General features: G+C 41.0%; 1 protein-coding gene across 2 annotated transcripts in view; it reads right to left on the minus strand.

Moving 5' to 3' along the window:
• Positions 1–10,334: 10,334 nt before the first annotated feature.
• The window catches only part of commd4 (COMM domain containing 4), a 32,067-nt gene continuing 25,885 nt past the window's right edge, over positions 10,335–16,516 (minus strand). For both annotated transcript variants that reach the window (XM_039773692.1, XM_039773691.1), the window contains one exon: positions 10,335–10,761. In XM_039773692.1, the coding sequence (XP_039629626.1) occupies positions 10,760–10,761 (2 nt within the window). In that variant the 3' untranslated portion in view covers positions 10,335–10,759. The remainder of the gene's footprint in view (positions 10,762–16,516) is intronic.

Consider the following 16,516-nt stretch of genomic DNA (forward strand, 5'->3'; position numbering starts at 1 on the left):
TGATGAGCGGTGCCTGGTTTCCTCCAAATGTGAGGCCTGGCATTCACACCAAAGAGTTCAATCTTTGTCTCATCAGACCAGAGAATTTTGTTTCTCATGGTCTGAGAGTCCTTCAGGTGCCTTTTGGCAAACTCCAGGCGGGCTGCCATGTGCCTTTTACTAAGGAGTGGCTTCCGTCTGGCCACTCTACCATACAGGCCTGACTGGTGGATTGCTGCAGAGATGGTTGTCCTTCTGGAAGGTTCTCCTCTCTCCACAGAGGACCTCTGGAGCTCTGACAGAGTGACCATCGGGTTCTTGTTCACGTCCCTGACTAAGGCCCTTCTTCCCCGATCGCTCAGTTTAGATGGCCGGCCAGCTCTAGGAAGAGTCCTGGTGGTTTGGAACTTCTTCCACTTACGGATGATGGAGGCCACTGTGCTCATTGGGACCTTCAAAGCAGCAGACATTTTTCTGTAACCTTCCCCAGATTTGTGCCTCGAGACAATCCTGTCTTGGAGGTCTACAGACAATTCCTTTGACTTCATGCTTGGTTTGTGCTCTGACATGAACTGTCAACTGTGGGACCTTCTATAGACAGGTGTGTGCCTTTCCAAATCATGTCGAATCAACTGAATTTACCACAGGTGAACTCCAATAAGCTACAGAAACATCTCAAGGATGATCAGGGGAAACAGGATGCACCTGAGCTCAATTTGGAGCTTCATGGCAAAGGCTGTGAATACTTATGTACATGTGCTTTCTCAGTTTTTTATTTTTAATAAATTTCCAAAAACCTCAAGTAAACGTTTTCACGTTGTCATTATGGGGTGTTGTGTGTAGAATTCTGAGGAAAAAAAAAGAATTTAAGCCATTTTGAAATAAGGCTGTAACATAACAAAATGTGGAAAAAGTGATGCGCTGTGAATACTTTCTGGATGCACTGTAAGCTTCAGTTCACTAACAATGTACCCGGCCATGCCACTAAATGACACCAGTGGGTCCAGGTATTATTTCAATTAATCTTTTACCTTCTCGAAATCCGTCCATATTACAGAAACCGACTATTGCGTATTACTATGGAGAAGTATTTCAGACAAAAGATTACATCTTGCCTGAAGATGGGACCTGAGTTGCCTTGAAAGCTTGCATATTGTAATGTTTTTGGTTTTAGCCAATAAAAGGTGTCATTTTGCTTGGCTTTTCTCTGCAAACACAATTAAATAAATGCACGGTGAAAGGTGTTCAAGTAAATAATATAATGAAATGGGAGTATAAAAAATAACGTGTGACTGAATATATTTTGTGTTGCTTATTGTTTATGTAATTATTTCTTCATTTATTTATTTCGGTGACGCTGCATGAATAACGCCCTGAAATGTCAAAGTTGAGAGGGTGGACGCGAACAAGTCCTGTTTTTGAATTGTGAATGAATAGGGCGGTATTTTTAATTATTTATACTCACATGTTATTAGTTATTTATCGCCACATTTTACAATCCATTTAGTTATTTAATTTTGCCTGAAATATTCCTCCATAACTTACAGGCGCCAAGATGCGCCCTCTTGTGGTTAAAGCGTTAGCCGTTTATAATGGTGTCACTTGTGTGTAACTAGAAGCGACTGACTTTACCCACGAGCTTTACTGTCGTAGAATTATGGGAACGAAACACCGTATAAACATGGCGATTTGCAAGCTGCTAATGTGTAAAAGTTAATTTAAAAAAGTCAGATTTGTTTATCCATCTTCTTAACCAGCAACTGAGTATGAGGTCCTGTGGAGCCTGAGCCTAATACAGCAGTACTCGGCACACGGTGGAAAGAAACAGTTCTGGACCAGCAAGAGCCTATGCAGGGCACACACTGACATTAAAAAAAAAAACAAAAAACAAAATAAAGATACCAGATAACATAATGTGGCCGTCTCACAAACGTAGGACGAAACCAGCATGGATGTAGTGAAAATATGCGAACTCCACATAGAGACAGACACAAACTTACTGCAACTGTGCTACCATGCTATCCTTAATAAATAATAAAAACAAAAGTATACATACATACATACATACATATATATATATATATATATACACACACACACACACACTTTTTAGAAAACACGCTTATATTAAGTTAAAAAGTGCACTAAAAAAGTACAAAATAAGTCTCTCATACATCACTCGTAAAATAAAAATTTGGGCGCTTTTAAGAAGTGTTCTTTGAATGTTGATTAGCGCTAAGCGCCCACGCTTTTATTTTACGAGTGATGTATGAGAGACTTATTTTGTACTTTTTTAGTGCACTTTTTAACTTAATGTAAGCGTGGTTTTTAAAAACTATATAATTATTTTCAACTTTTTAGTCTTGGTTTGTTTTAATATAATTTTGTAATCAATATTTTAACACTTCCTTTAATATTTCTATCCGTTACTAGCGCCATCTATTGGTGAAATCGTGAACTATTCTTCATATGAAAATTTCACTTCTTAATTAACATGGATTAATTGATCAATTAGTGAAACTGACGATTCATTCATTTATTGTCATCGGAAGTGAGTAAGTGGGCAAAATTTCAAGTCATTTGGATACTAAGAAGTGAGTTTACAAGATTTGTACCAGAAAACAAACCGGTGAAGTTAATATAAGCGTGGTAAGTAAAAACACAGTATTAAAGAAACTGGTTTGGGGAACCGCCAAGGGTGTCAGTTTTAGTTAAAAACGAATCAGTCCCACTAACACGAAATTAAAGCCCTCATCAGAGGAGAGCACATACAGGATGGTCCAGTTTTAATTATGCAATTTTCATTACGCTTTAACATATTAAGTTTATTACATTGAGAATCACGCTAAAATCCCGGCCCATCGAGAAGTGTGCGAACTGACGACATGAAGAATTGTCTTCGCGTCGAACTGGAAGCGTCCCCGCATAACTCAAAGTCATCCAGACGATCTGGATCTGCATAATTAGATCTGGACCACCGTATACATCTTTGGCCATCAAGGGCTACAACATGTCTGATGTGGACTCCTCAGACTCGTTCACGCAGTAATTCTGGCCCTCTTTTGTTCTCTTTTTGCGCTCGTGTCCATCACAGATGCACTCATAACTCTGAGCCTGCGCTTTACTTGCCTTAGTAATCCTGCAGCTCCTGGGCACGTGTGAAGTTACCACGGTGACAATTCACCAATCAAAACACAGTACCAGCCAGGGCCCACAGTAGAGCCCACACTCCGAGTTTTCACGAGTGAAAATGGCAGTTTTCATTTCAATGCATATTTCATGCTGCATGCAGTGTCACTAAAATAGATACATGAAGAAATAATTAGATTAATAAGTAACAAAAATACATTCCATGACAAATTTTATTTATGCTCACATATCACCATGTTTAACTATTGTCACATTTAACAATACATTTGTGGATTGTATCTGAGATATTACTACTGTTCACATTGTAGACATTAGAAACAACTCTCGTTCCTTCGCTTGAGGTTAAAGTCACTTTAAACAAGTATGAACTAAATAAACAAAAGAAAAAAAAGTCCAGCTGGAGTCGAGCAACATCTGTAGGGGGGGGCGTAGAGTGTTTATGATGCAAGGAATTCATCCACCTCAAATAAAAACACAGGGCCGGGTCACCAGACGCCTTGTGGTTCTTCTAATTGTGCCGGTGACGGCAGCACATGAAATTCATTAAAAAAAATTGACCTCAACCTCACCAAACCCAAGTCTCAGATTCTGCTTGAGTTGCTAACAATGACAAACCAAAGTTGGTTACAATATATATATTACTGTAAGGCCAAAAACAGCAAGGCAAATATTTCATTTTCATGAAGAAACACTGGAAATATTTGAAAAACAACTGAAAATTGAAGCCCAGCGTTCAGAATAAAGCAGTGCAAATCGACACGGTCACAGCAAGTGCAGGTGATTTCAATGACTTGACCTTCTGCTCAGATCTGTGCAATCTGTTGAAGAAACTCCACCCTTCTCGTTTTGGGATTTGCTTCTTAACAAGCTGAGGGGATGGGGAGTCTAACCTTGCAGTAAAATCCATACAGTAGGAAGCCCCCCTGCTTGTGCATGCAGGTAGACAGCTTGGCTCAGTCCATGTGAAGACAAGAAGATCCACACAACAAAGTGAGGGCCGTGCGGCGTGGTAGGCGCAGTGGGTAGCGCTGCTGCTTCGCAGTTAGGAGACCCGGGTTCGCTTCCCTGCATGTTCTCCTCGTGTCTGCGCGGGTTTCCTCCCACAGTCCAAAGACATGCAGGTTAGGTGGATTGACGATTCTAAATTGTTCCTAGTGTGTGTGTGTGTGTGTGTGCGCCCTGCAGTGAGCTGGTGCCCTGCTTGGGATTTGTTTCCTGCCTTGCGCCCTGTGTTGGCTGGGATTGACTCCAGCAGACCCCCGTGACCCTGTAGTTAGGATATAACGGGTTGGATAACGGATGGATGGAAAGTGAGGTCCAAGCACAAATATGGACTGTCCTCCATGCAGTCCAGAATAACCAAAATAATGAAGACAAAAATAAAGTTTCCTCAAATATACCAGAGAAAAAAAAAAAAAAACGGCTGTTATTTTAAAACGCAACGTGATTTACGTGTGGCTCACTTTTCAACCTGAACACGTTAACTGAAGCCGTGGTTTCTTTAGCAGTTTTATTTGTCCGACTAGCTTAATGGCTTACTTGGTCGGTTATTTGAAGAAAAACAATCCTTCCTCCATCAATAACAAAACGTGTACAAAATCTTTCATTCTTTGAGGAGAAAACGCGTCACAAGTTAGTGTTTTTACACTGACATTAAAGGTTGCGTAATGGTGCGCCTATGCGTGTTCACCACGAGAAACAAAGAAGTGTGAAGGCAAGTTAATCTCATATCTTTGAAACCAAGAAATCAGAACAAGCCAATTATATAGAAATGCAGTAAAATAATCAATATGTCATTGAAATGTGTAACAGCAGAGGTTGGCAGAGAAGCCCAGCCAGGTACTCAGACTCCATCCATTTTCTAAACTCGCTTGTCCAGGGCGCAGGTGCCTGCATTTTAACTGAAAATGGACTCTGATGTGTCATCTCTAGCAGACTGCCTCATCCACAGTGTAGCTTAAATAAAAATAAATGATGTCTGCTATAGCACTCTGACGCGTGAACCCCAGGACATTCAGCGATTTCATTTCCTCAGTACTGTATAGCTCATTTGATAGCTACAGACTCCAAAGATCATTATTGCTTATTCAGATCAGACAGTAGCTGGCATCGGCTTGACTGTACAGCTTGACTTTCATCAGAGCAACGTTTCAGCCGTGGCATGGCCAGATGGGGAGGCAGCTAGATGGATGAGGTCTCCAGGACTCTAAAAATATCCAAACCTAATTATGTCATATCATCTACTGTTAAACCGTACTTCTAAAATTTTTATTATTATGCTGTCTTAAGGAATTGTTCTGTTGTGTACATTGTATTGTATTGACCCCCTACTTTTGACACCCACTGCACGCCCAACCTACCTGGAAAGGGGTCTCTCTTTGAACTGCCTTCCTGAGGTTTCTTCCATTTTCCCTACAAGAGTTTTTGGGAGTTTTTCCTTGTCTCCTCAGAGAGTCAAGGCTGGGGGGCTGTCAAAAGGCAGGGCCTGTTAAAGCCCATTGCGGCACTTCCTGTGTGATTTTGGGCTATACAAAATAAACTGTATTGTATTGTATTGTATTGTACGGCGCCTTTTACCGCTTGCTGTGTTACGAAGTGTGGCTACTGAGTTAGTGGCATTCTGGGCTAACGCTGGTGCTGAAGTGCAATAAAGAAGACAAGCAGCCGTTGCTACCGACCTAGAAATAAAGATGGCGAGTTACAGGATAAAAGCAGCCACTTGGTGCTGTAAACTGGACATGGAGTTCATATACTCTGACGTTTGTACTTCTCTTGGCGTAGATGGATGACAACGTGATATAACTGTTGTTTTTTCCCCCCATTTTTAGTCTAAACCGACTTAACTGAATTTGAGACCAGGGATATTCATTTGACATACATGGCAAATCCTCCATGGCTCAAATTTTTAAGCTATTTAAATGAACCTTCTAGATGAATGGGTAAGCATACTTTCAGGAACCTTCTTCTTCCTGTTTGGACACAGTTGCAGCATTGACACGCTTGTGACTGGCAGCCAGTTATAGTCAATGAAATCCTTACAATAAATCACCTGAAACCAATCAGGCTTCACAACTGGTTAGTACTGGAATGGAAAATGGCTACTGGAAAAGACCAATGACATTTATGTATACACCAGATGACGACGGGGAGTTGTGGCAGTGCAAGAGCCATGAGGAAGAAAAAACATGAATGTGAACATTTGAAATGTAAAAGTAATCTATTATAAAAAAAAAAATCTTGGAAGGTTGGAAGGAGACGAGACGTGATGTTCTCAGAGAGACACTTTCACATCCCGTGAGACAAGTCTTTGCGCCAAGAGATTCAAACACGCCTGGGACCGGAAATAAAAGACAAAGAGTAGATGACAAAGTAGAACACTGTAAAGAATTCAAAAACGTTGGCGTGATAAAACATGCAGAGCAGGTTAGAGATAATAAAAGTATGAAAATTGAAAAGTCTCCTAAAAAAAGGATAGTAAAGATCGCATTAGCGCAAACAAACGGAAATTATTACTCGGTGAAATAACGGAACAGTGAAAAGAGATTGAATAGTGTTTGAGGATGTCTGGGGGAGAAGAAGAGACAAGGCAGTGAGACAAAAGGACAGCTGCTGTACAGGCTTTTAAACATTCGAAGCGCCACACGAGACGCAGATCACACAGCAGCAGCAGCAGATCGAGCAAAGAGAAGGTTAAAAAAAAACCCACAAAAAATGATTTGTTTCCCAATGTATCACAGTTTAAGAGGGGTTTCGGAGGAGCAACCGCGTTGAATATATTGTTCGGATTTAACCTTTAAGTTGGAGACTTGTAGATCATATAATCGTGTTGCCATCAGGGGAAAAAAAAAAAAAGTAATGTTTCTTCCTAATGAAGAGGCGTATCCGTGAGAATTAAAAGATTTGCTGTTTGGTGAAAGTGAAAGCCTGTGAGAGAAATCATTTCTCATTTGTGTGAATGCTATTGTCAGACATTTCTTGTAGAGAGAAAGAAACGATATTCACTCACGGGCAGTTATATGATGCGTTGTCATGATGTAATTCCAAACACGGAATCAAAATTCAATGTGATATTGATGAAAAGGTAAAAGCGAAAAGAGATCGAATATATGAACATAAGTGATATGACAGAAGTGCGCCGTGCGAGATGCAGATCACGTGGCATGGCAGCAGCAAACCAGCAGCTAACTGAGCAAAGAGGAGGTAAAAAAAAAAAAAAATAAACTATTTGTTTCCCATTGTATCACACTTTGTGTCGGAGGAGTGACCATGTCTCCTTGGTGTGCGTTCAGCCCCCCTCTTCACAACGTGAGCGGCAGAGGCGTGAAGTGGCTGGCACGTAGCGCAGACTGGGGTTCTGGGTTTGTTGGCGAGCAAAGCGAATTGGAAAAAATACTCTCAAGAAAATTACCATTCCCAAAATCTCTCCGAAAAGCACAATTTCCCCTGAAAAGAATTTAAGCACAAGTAATGGTGTACAGAGGCAAAGCATCACAACTCACCTCTGCTCTGCAGTCGTAAATGCCCTACATGAGCTCGGTTTGTGTAAATAGAGAAACAAATCAAAGCACCTTCATTTACAAAATTATTTAAAGCACAAAGTGACACCAGGATCAATTTACCGAATATTTTTTCCTGTTTGCTATGAAGTAACAAAATGATCAGATGTGCCAAAATCAACAGCCTGGTAGATTCACCAGGGAGTGATTAGCTGAACAGACATACTGGCTTCAGTGCTGGAAAGCTAAGTGTTGGGTACAGTACTGTCTCAAAGTCACGACGACGACAAAATAACAACAATAAAAAAATCTACACAAATCATAACTTTATACTTATCATGTGTTAAATATGATTTAATGCACAGTCTATTAGAATTTACCAGGATCAATGCAGCCGCAGCAGTCAGGACACTCACTCACTCACTCACTCACTCACTCACTCACTCGCGCTCTCACCTTCTCTGTCTGCCGAGCTGCTCTCAGAGCTCCAGGTGTTCTCTTCTCCAGCTGCCATCAGAACATGCAGATGTTTGGAGGGTGAAAGTTTAAGGGGGCTACAATTCCAAAAGTGCAACAGTAGAGTAAGCCAGTGGTTGTAACACTCCACCGTATCCAGGGAGCTGTGGTTGTGGGATTTCTCAGGTGTCGGGTTGTGATAAAGCTTTTATAACTTTAAAGATACTACTCTCTCTTTTTACAAAATTAACCAATCAGTGTTTAACCAGGAGTGTTGACCCCCTTCTCTTAGTGATCTCTGGAATGAAAAAACTTTATCAGTGTTTCCACTATCAGAGTCAAAGAAATACTTTTCTTAAAGATACATAAAGCATAATAGTGAAAGCAAAAAGCAAGAGATTATATATTAAAAAGGGAAAGCAAGCAAACATAACAAATAATAAGTCGGTTAGAAACTATACATACAGTAGATACAGCGGGTACGGAAAGTATTCAGACCCATTCAATTTTTCACTCTGTTATATTGCAGCCATTTGCTAAAATCATTCAAATTTACTTTTTTCCTCATTAATGTACACACAGCACCCCATATTGACAGACAAAAAAAGAATTTTTGAAATTGTTGTAGATTTATTAAAAAAGAAAAACTGAAATATCACATGGTCCTAAATATTCAGACCCTTTGCTCAGTAAGTAGTAGAAGCACCCTTTTGAGCTAATACAGCCATGAGACTTCATGGGAAAGATGCAACAAGTTTTTCACACCTGGATTTGAGGATCTTCTGCCTTTCCTCCTTGCAGATCCTCTCCAGTTCTGTCAGGTTGGATGGTAAACGTTGGTGGACAGCCATTTTTTAGGTCTCACCAGAGATGTTCAATTGGGTTTAAGTCAGGGCTCTGGCTGGGCCAGTCAAGAACAGTCACAGAGTTGTTGTGAAGCCACTCCTTCGTTATTTTAGTTGTGTGCTTAGGGTCATTGTCTTGTTGGAAGGTAAACCTTCGGCCCAGTCTGAGGTCCTTAGCACTCTGGAGAAGGTTTTGTCCAGGATCTCCTGTACTTGGCGCATTCATCTTTCCCTCGATTGCAACCAGTCGTCCTGTCCCTGCAGCTGAAAAACACCCCCACAGCATGATGCTGCCACCGCCATGCTTCACTGTGGGGTCTGCATTATACAAGTGATGAGCAGTGCCTGGTTGTCTCTACACATACCACTTAGAATTAAGGCCAAAGAGTTCAATCTTGGTCTCATCAGACCAGAAAATCTTATTTCTCACCATCTCAGAGTCCTTCAGGTGTCTTTTAGCAAACTCCATGTGGGCTGTCATGTGTCTTGCCTCTCCTCAGTGTGTGGAGACACCCAGGCACTGCTCATCACTTGTCCAATACAGTCCCCACAGTGAAGCATGGCAGTGGCAGCATCATGCTCTGGGGGTGTTTTTCAGCTGCAGGGACAGGACGACTGGTTGCCCTCTTTGTAGCATGACTTCCACAAGGTGCTGGAAACATTCCTTTGAGATTCTGCTCCATATTGGCCATACCACCTTACACAATTTAGAAGATGAGTAAATTGCAACAAACAAATTAAAGACGGGCAAATTAACAACACCACTCAAATAAGCTGTGACATTCAAGCTATGATTGATTGATATTAATGAGCCCAAAGTGTGCCAAGAAAACATTCCCAACACCTTCACACAACCAGCAGCAGCCTTGACACAAGGCAGGTTGGGTTCTTAGATTCATTCTGTTGGTGCCAAGTTCTGACCTTACCATCTGTGTGCCTCAGCAGGAATCAGAGATTCATCAGACCTGACTGTTTTTCCAGTCTTCAGCTGTCCAGTTTTGGTGAGCCTGTGTCCACTTAAAGCCTCAGAGCTTTCTGTTCTTCTGCAGCCCATCTGTCTCATATGGTGGCTGTCGTGAGTGGAGTTCTGATATTTAACTGGGCTGCACTCCTAATGCTAACATGGAGAAGAACTAAATACAAAATGCACAGAGAATTCAATAATGATTGTCCCACAACATTGAAATGCTATCAGATTATACACAATTTCAAATTTAACCAAATTAGTACTGCATTATTTCAAACAAAAGCCACATCAATACGCAGTTTAAAAGAAATAAAATCTATCATTCACATACTTAAGAGCTGACTATATTCCCAGTTGGATTTCTCTACTCTACCATCATAAAAACAGTTAAAATAAGAAGTGGATTTAAAAAAAAAAAATAAAGGAACATTAACAGTATAATAAAGATATGGAATGACTTTATAACATGTGATACATAAAAAGACATTATTTCCCAGGAAAAGGATTATTTTTATTTTTCCCTCCCGGTAAAAAACATTTCCATTTTTGTATAAATGCTGGGTTGCACAAGGGTATATCAACGTCACTCCCACCGCAGCACTGCATGATAGAGCTTGTTTTATGGTATGCTTGATTAGGCCTCTGTTAGCACATCCTGGTATTTTTGAGGGCGCATTACATCACAGGGCACACCATGGTGTGTTTCATCAGCAGACTTCCACGGGCTGATTCAGGTCCATTTCAGAGCCCCACTCCTTACTTTAAAAGTTTCTCCTCCTTGTGGTTTCAGCCTTCAGAGATAAAAGTCAATTTACTTGGAAACAAGTTTAGCTGAGGGCGTTCATCAAAGATTGAGCTTGTTTGAGTTCTATGGGGGGGGGGAAAGTTGAAGAAAGTGAATGATACATTGTAACATAACTTTTTAGTATGGTGTTATAATAATGGTAGAGACAAATTTAATGTTTTTAAATATTTACTGAATATAGAAAAATATGTTAATATGATTCTGTCAAAATGATGACAACAGCATGGGCTACATTATTTAACTTTCACGGCCAGCTTAACTGGCCTCTGCTTCTGTTACCTACAAACGTGTACTGTTTAGACATTTGAAAAAGTGTTACCATAAAGAATATTTTCTATCATTTAAACTTCCAAAACTAATGCAGCATGGCAAAATTAAACTAAACCTTTGCACTTAAGTTTGGAAAAGGGCACAGTACCCAACAAGGGCTACAAACGTACTCAAGGTTGAGCATCCCTAATTTGAAATTCCAAAATCTGAAACGCAACAAAATCCAAAGCTAAAACTGCAGTTGTTCAGTTTTGACGATTGTGTAGGAGTCTTTGTTAAGGCTGAAAGAACTGGCAGCTACGTTTGTGAAAATACGAATTGTAAAATATGCATTAGAAGTGAACAGTGAATCACACCCCACCTTCATGAGACACAAGAGTCACAGGAAATTCAGATTTCAGTATTCAAAATACCCAAATCAGGCAATGTGTCTAATAACACTGACATGACTCGATGACTGACGAGGATGCACAGCATCCCCCTTCTGATAGCATGTCTAAACAAATAACTAAGTATACATTACTGTCTAACAGGAAATGCAAACACACCATGCCAAAATATAGCTGCAACACTTATAACACAAAGTATACTGCTCAAAAGAATTAAAGGAACACTTTTTAATCAGAGTATAGCATAAAGTCAGTGAAACTTATGGGATATTAATCTGGTCAGTTAAGTAGCAGAGGGGTTGTTAATCAGTTTCACCTGCTGTGGTAGATGCACTAGAGGGGCAACAATGAGATGACCCCCAAAACAGGAATGGTTTAACAGGTGGAGGCCACTGACATTTTTCCCTCCTCATCTTTTCTGACTGTTTCTTCACTAGTTTTGCATTTGGCTACAGTCAGTGTCACTACTGGTAGCATGAGGTGATACCTGGACCCTACAGAGGTTGCACAGGTAGTCCAACTTCTCCAGGATGGCACATCAATACGTGTCATTGCCAGAAGGTTTGCTGTGTCTCCCTGCACAGTCTCAAGGGCATGGAGGAGATTCTAGGAGACAAGCAGTTACTCTAGGAGAGCTGGAGAGGGCCATAGAAGGTCCATAACCCATCAGCAGGACCAGTATCTGCTCCTTTGGGCAAGGAGGAACAGGATGAGCACTGCCAGAGCCCTACAAAATGACCTCCAGCAGGCCACTGGTGTGAATGTCTCTGACCAAACAACCAGAAAGACTTCATGAGGGTGACCCAAGGGCCCCATGTCCTCTAATGGGCCCTGAGCTCACTGCCCAGCAGCATGCAGCTCGATTGGCATTCGCCATAGAATACCAGAATTGGCAGATGCACCACTGGTGCCCTGTGCTTTTTACAGGTGAGAGCAGGTTCACCCTGAGCACGTGACAGAAGTGAAAGGGTCTGGAGAAGCCATGGAGAACATTATGCTGCCTGTAACATCATTCAGCATGAGCAGTTTGGTGGTGGGTTAATGATTGTCTGGGGAGGCATATCCATGGAGGGTCACACAGACCGCTACAGGCTTGACAAAGGCACCTTGGCTGCCATTAGGTATCAGGATGAAATCCTTGGACCCATTGTCAGACCCTATGTTGGTACAGTGGCTCCTGGTGCACGACAATTCCTGGCCTCATGTGGTGAGAGTATGCAGGCAGTTCCTGGAGGATGAAGGAATTGATACCATTGACTGGCCACCACACTTTCCTGACCTAAATCCAATAGAACACCTCTGGGACATTATGTTTTGGTCCATCCAATGCCACCAGGTTGCACCTCAGACTGTCCAGGAGCTCAGTGATGCCCTGGTCCAGATCTGGGAGGAGATCCCCCACAACACCATCTGTCATCTCATTAGAAGCATGCACCGATGTTGTCAGGCATGTATACAAGAACACAGGGGCCATACAAAGTGCTGCGTACAATTTTGAGTTGCTGCAATTAAATTTTGGCAAAATGGACTAGCCTGCCACATAATTTTTCACTCTGATTTTTGGGGCGTCTTTGAATTCAGGGCTCTGTAGGTTGATCATTTTCATTTCCATCAAACGATGTGGCATCCTTTCGTTCCTAACACATTACCCAGTCTATATCAGTATAGATATCCAGGAGGATTTCTTTTTCCCATTGAGATCTGATGTGTTTTCAAAGTGTTCCTTTAATTTTTTTGAGCAGTTTATATACATAGACAACAATGCTTGTTGAAAGTGTATTTGCTGTCTTAATGCTATATAGCGATCCGATATATAAAATGACAGACAGATGTCACGGCAGACCGACGCTCTTCTCAAATGCATGGGGCCAAGCAGCTACAGTAATCTGTGTGTGTGAATCTCTTTTGTCAGTACACTCATTAATTAATTGTTAACTTTGGTTTCCTTGTGCTACTGAGCTCCTGAATAAATAGCAACTATTGTAGCTTTTTATTTTTTAACAGAATCAAGTCTTTGCTCAATTTTCTTATTCCCTCCCTGAAACTCTGGCTGTTTAAAGTGCACAGACAGGAGAAAATGAGGATGATGCAAAAATATACAATTAACAAATATTCCAAAATCCAAAGTACTTCTGGCCCCAGGCATTTTGGATTAGGGATGCTCAACCTATACTAAAATATCACCTACAGCGCATCACTTTTTCCATATTTTTTTATGTTACAGCCTTATTCCAAAATGGATTAAATTCTTTTATTTCCCTCAGAATTCTACACACAACACCCCATAATGACAACGTGAAAAGTTTACTTGAGGTTTTACAAATTTATTAAAAATAAAAAAAAAACTGAGAAATCACATGTACATAAGTATTCACAGCCTTTGCTCAATACTTTGTTGATGCACCTTAGGCAGCAATTACAACAGCCTGAAGTCTTTTGAATATGATGCCACAAGCTTGGCACACCTATCCTTGGCCAGTTTCGCCCATTCCTCTTTGCAGCACCTCTCACAGTTCTTCAGGTGCCTTTTGGCAAACACCAGGCGGGCTGCCATGTGCCTTTTACTTCCGTCTGGCCACTCTACCATACAGGCCTGATTGGTAGATTGCTGCAGAGATGGTTGTCTTTCTGGAGGGTTCTCCTCTTTCCACAGAGGACCTCTGGAGCTCTGACAGAGTGACCATCGGGTTCTTGGTCACCTCCCTAACTAAGGCCCTTCTCCCCCAATCGCTCAGTTTAGATGGCCGGCCAGCTCTAGGAAGAGTCCTGGTGGTTTCGATCTTCTTCCACTTACGGATGATGGAGGCCACTGTGCTCATTGGGACCTTCAAAGCAGCAGAATCTTTTCTGTAACCTTCCCCAGATTTGTGCCTCAAGACAATCCTGTCTTGGAGGTCTACAGACAATTCCTTTGACTTCATGCTTGGTTTGTGCTCTGACGTGAACTGTCAACTGTGGGACCTTCTATAGACAGGAGTGTGCCTTTCCAAATCATGCATGTCCAATCAACTGAATTTACCACAGGTGGACTCCAATAAGCTGCAGAAACATCTTAAGGATGATCAGGGGAAACATGATGCACTTGAGCTCAATTTTCAGCTTCATGGCAAAGGCTGTGAATACTTATGTACATGTGCTTTCTCAATTTTTTTAATTTTTAATAAATTTGCAAAAATCTCAAGTAAACTTTTTTCACATTGTCATTATGGGGTGTTGTGTGTAGAATTCTGAGGAAAACAAATGAATTTAATCCATTTTGGAATAAGGCTGTAGCATAACAAAATGTGGAAATAGTGATGCGCTGTGAATACTTTCCGGATGCACTGTACTGTAGTAACAATATTTTAAAAGTAAAATACAGCCATCCCTTTTATCCTCTCTCTATTTGATTTTTCTCTACAATGGCTCTTGGATTTTTGTGAAACCACAAAAACAGCATCTGGGCCATTTTCTCACCATAAGAAACATTTCTTGCCAGATGCATCTGAAAAAAAAATGTAAATGTTGGACACCTATGACACCTTAGCCTTGCGAAGCAGTGCCTGCCTACACATCAGCTCTATATCCCCATCTCTCTCTGTAATGTGATATCTGTCAGGAAATGTCTTCTTGGTAGAGTATACAGGGTCTGGCATCCAAAGGTGAACATTTTGGTAAATAAAATCAAATTCCTACTAATAAGTGAGCTCAAGGTGCGATTAAGTAACAGTAAATCAGACAGTGTGTACAGCTTCTCTGATAAGTAAAACAAATTCTATGAAATTTGGGACTAGTTAAAATTCTGATGAACTATAACATGAAGTAAATACAAAAGTGGAAATGTGCTTATGCACAAAAAAATCCAGATGCATAAACGGTGCGAACGCCAGCTTCCACATTCTTCTGCTACATAAATTCCGGTCAGTGTGAAAAGTAACGCATATGCATGTGCCTGCTGCCCCACCCCAGCTCCTCCAAGAATTATGCCTCTTTGAATATGCAAATCAATATAAATACCATTAAGCTCAGCATTCTATGAAAAGGCAATGGCAAAAGCATGAGGGAAAATAGAATTTCAGCGAATACCAAGTGGAGACAAGGAAAAACGTAGTATTTGTTGGTTTAAACAGTGGTACAAACAGCAAAAGGATGTTGATTGAGTGACAGAGTGCCGGAGAACCTTGAAAGCTTAAGTTCACAAAGTCACACAGCGCCCAAAATAAATAAGAAGTTGTCAGATATCAAAGTTGCCATGACAAGGCGAATCGTAGCCCACCATCTTAGTGTCATATGAAAGCTTATTAGGGTGCAGAGAAAAGAAAAAAAATAATCGGGACAGAGTGGGGAAAAAAGAACGAAATATCAACTTTAATCTCGAAATCTCCACTTTAATTACATAGTTTATTTTGTCATTAACTCTTTGAGGGCTGAATATTTTTCCAAAAAAACAATGGTTTCACACAGAAATCAACATAAAATGTCTGTTGCTGCATGCTGTGGCTGCCAGTTTGCTAAGAATGTGCAGCAGGCTTGCTGCCAGGCTGTCTTTGTGTAGCTGGGACAGCATCAGCGGCAGTCACGGTCGCAGTGCATTACAATCTGATTTTTAAGTGGCAGTCCTCCCTGGCGAACATTGTCAGTACCACATCTAGCTGGGGACCGATCAGCTGAAGCTGGAACCTCACATTCGATTTCAATCACTTATATCAAAATCTGAGTCTGACAACTCATAGTCCAGTTCAGAGATAATAGGCAAAACGTCATACACTGAGTATTTTGCTTTTTCGTATTCGCTTTGCTCTCTCGCCAGATGTCAGTGCCATTTTTGCCGTTGTGTGCGCCTTGCTACTCACATGAGCGCATGGAATCTCGGTCAAACCAATGAATCTAACTTTGGATGGACACAGAATCCATTACATTCATAATATTACAGCTCTATGAATAATTAAAATACTGAGATGTATACATGATATCATTTCATGATAATAGGAGTTTAAGCATGTTATTAAACATGGGAACACTGTAGTGATTGTCCATGTCTTACGCAAGATGCTTGCTGCGCCATGCGCGACCTTCGATGAAATACTTTATTGTAGCAGTACTGTCTCTTTCAAACGTACTAACCCCCCAATTGCCACACAATCAGCTCTGTAATAGATGTTAAGCCATCTGTAAGCTTA

Source organism: Polypterus senegalus, chromosome 12 (assembly GCF_016835505.1).
Source record: "Polypterus senegalus isolate Bchr_013 chromosome 12, ASM1683550v1, whole genome shotgun sequence".
Lineage (NCBI taxonomy): Eukaryota > Metazoa > Chordata > Cladistia > Polypteriformes > Polypteridae > Polypterus > Polypterus senegalus.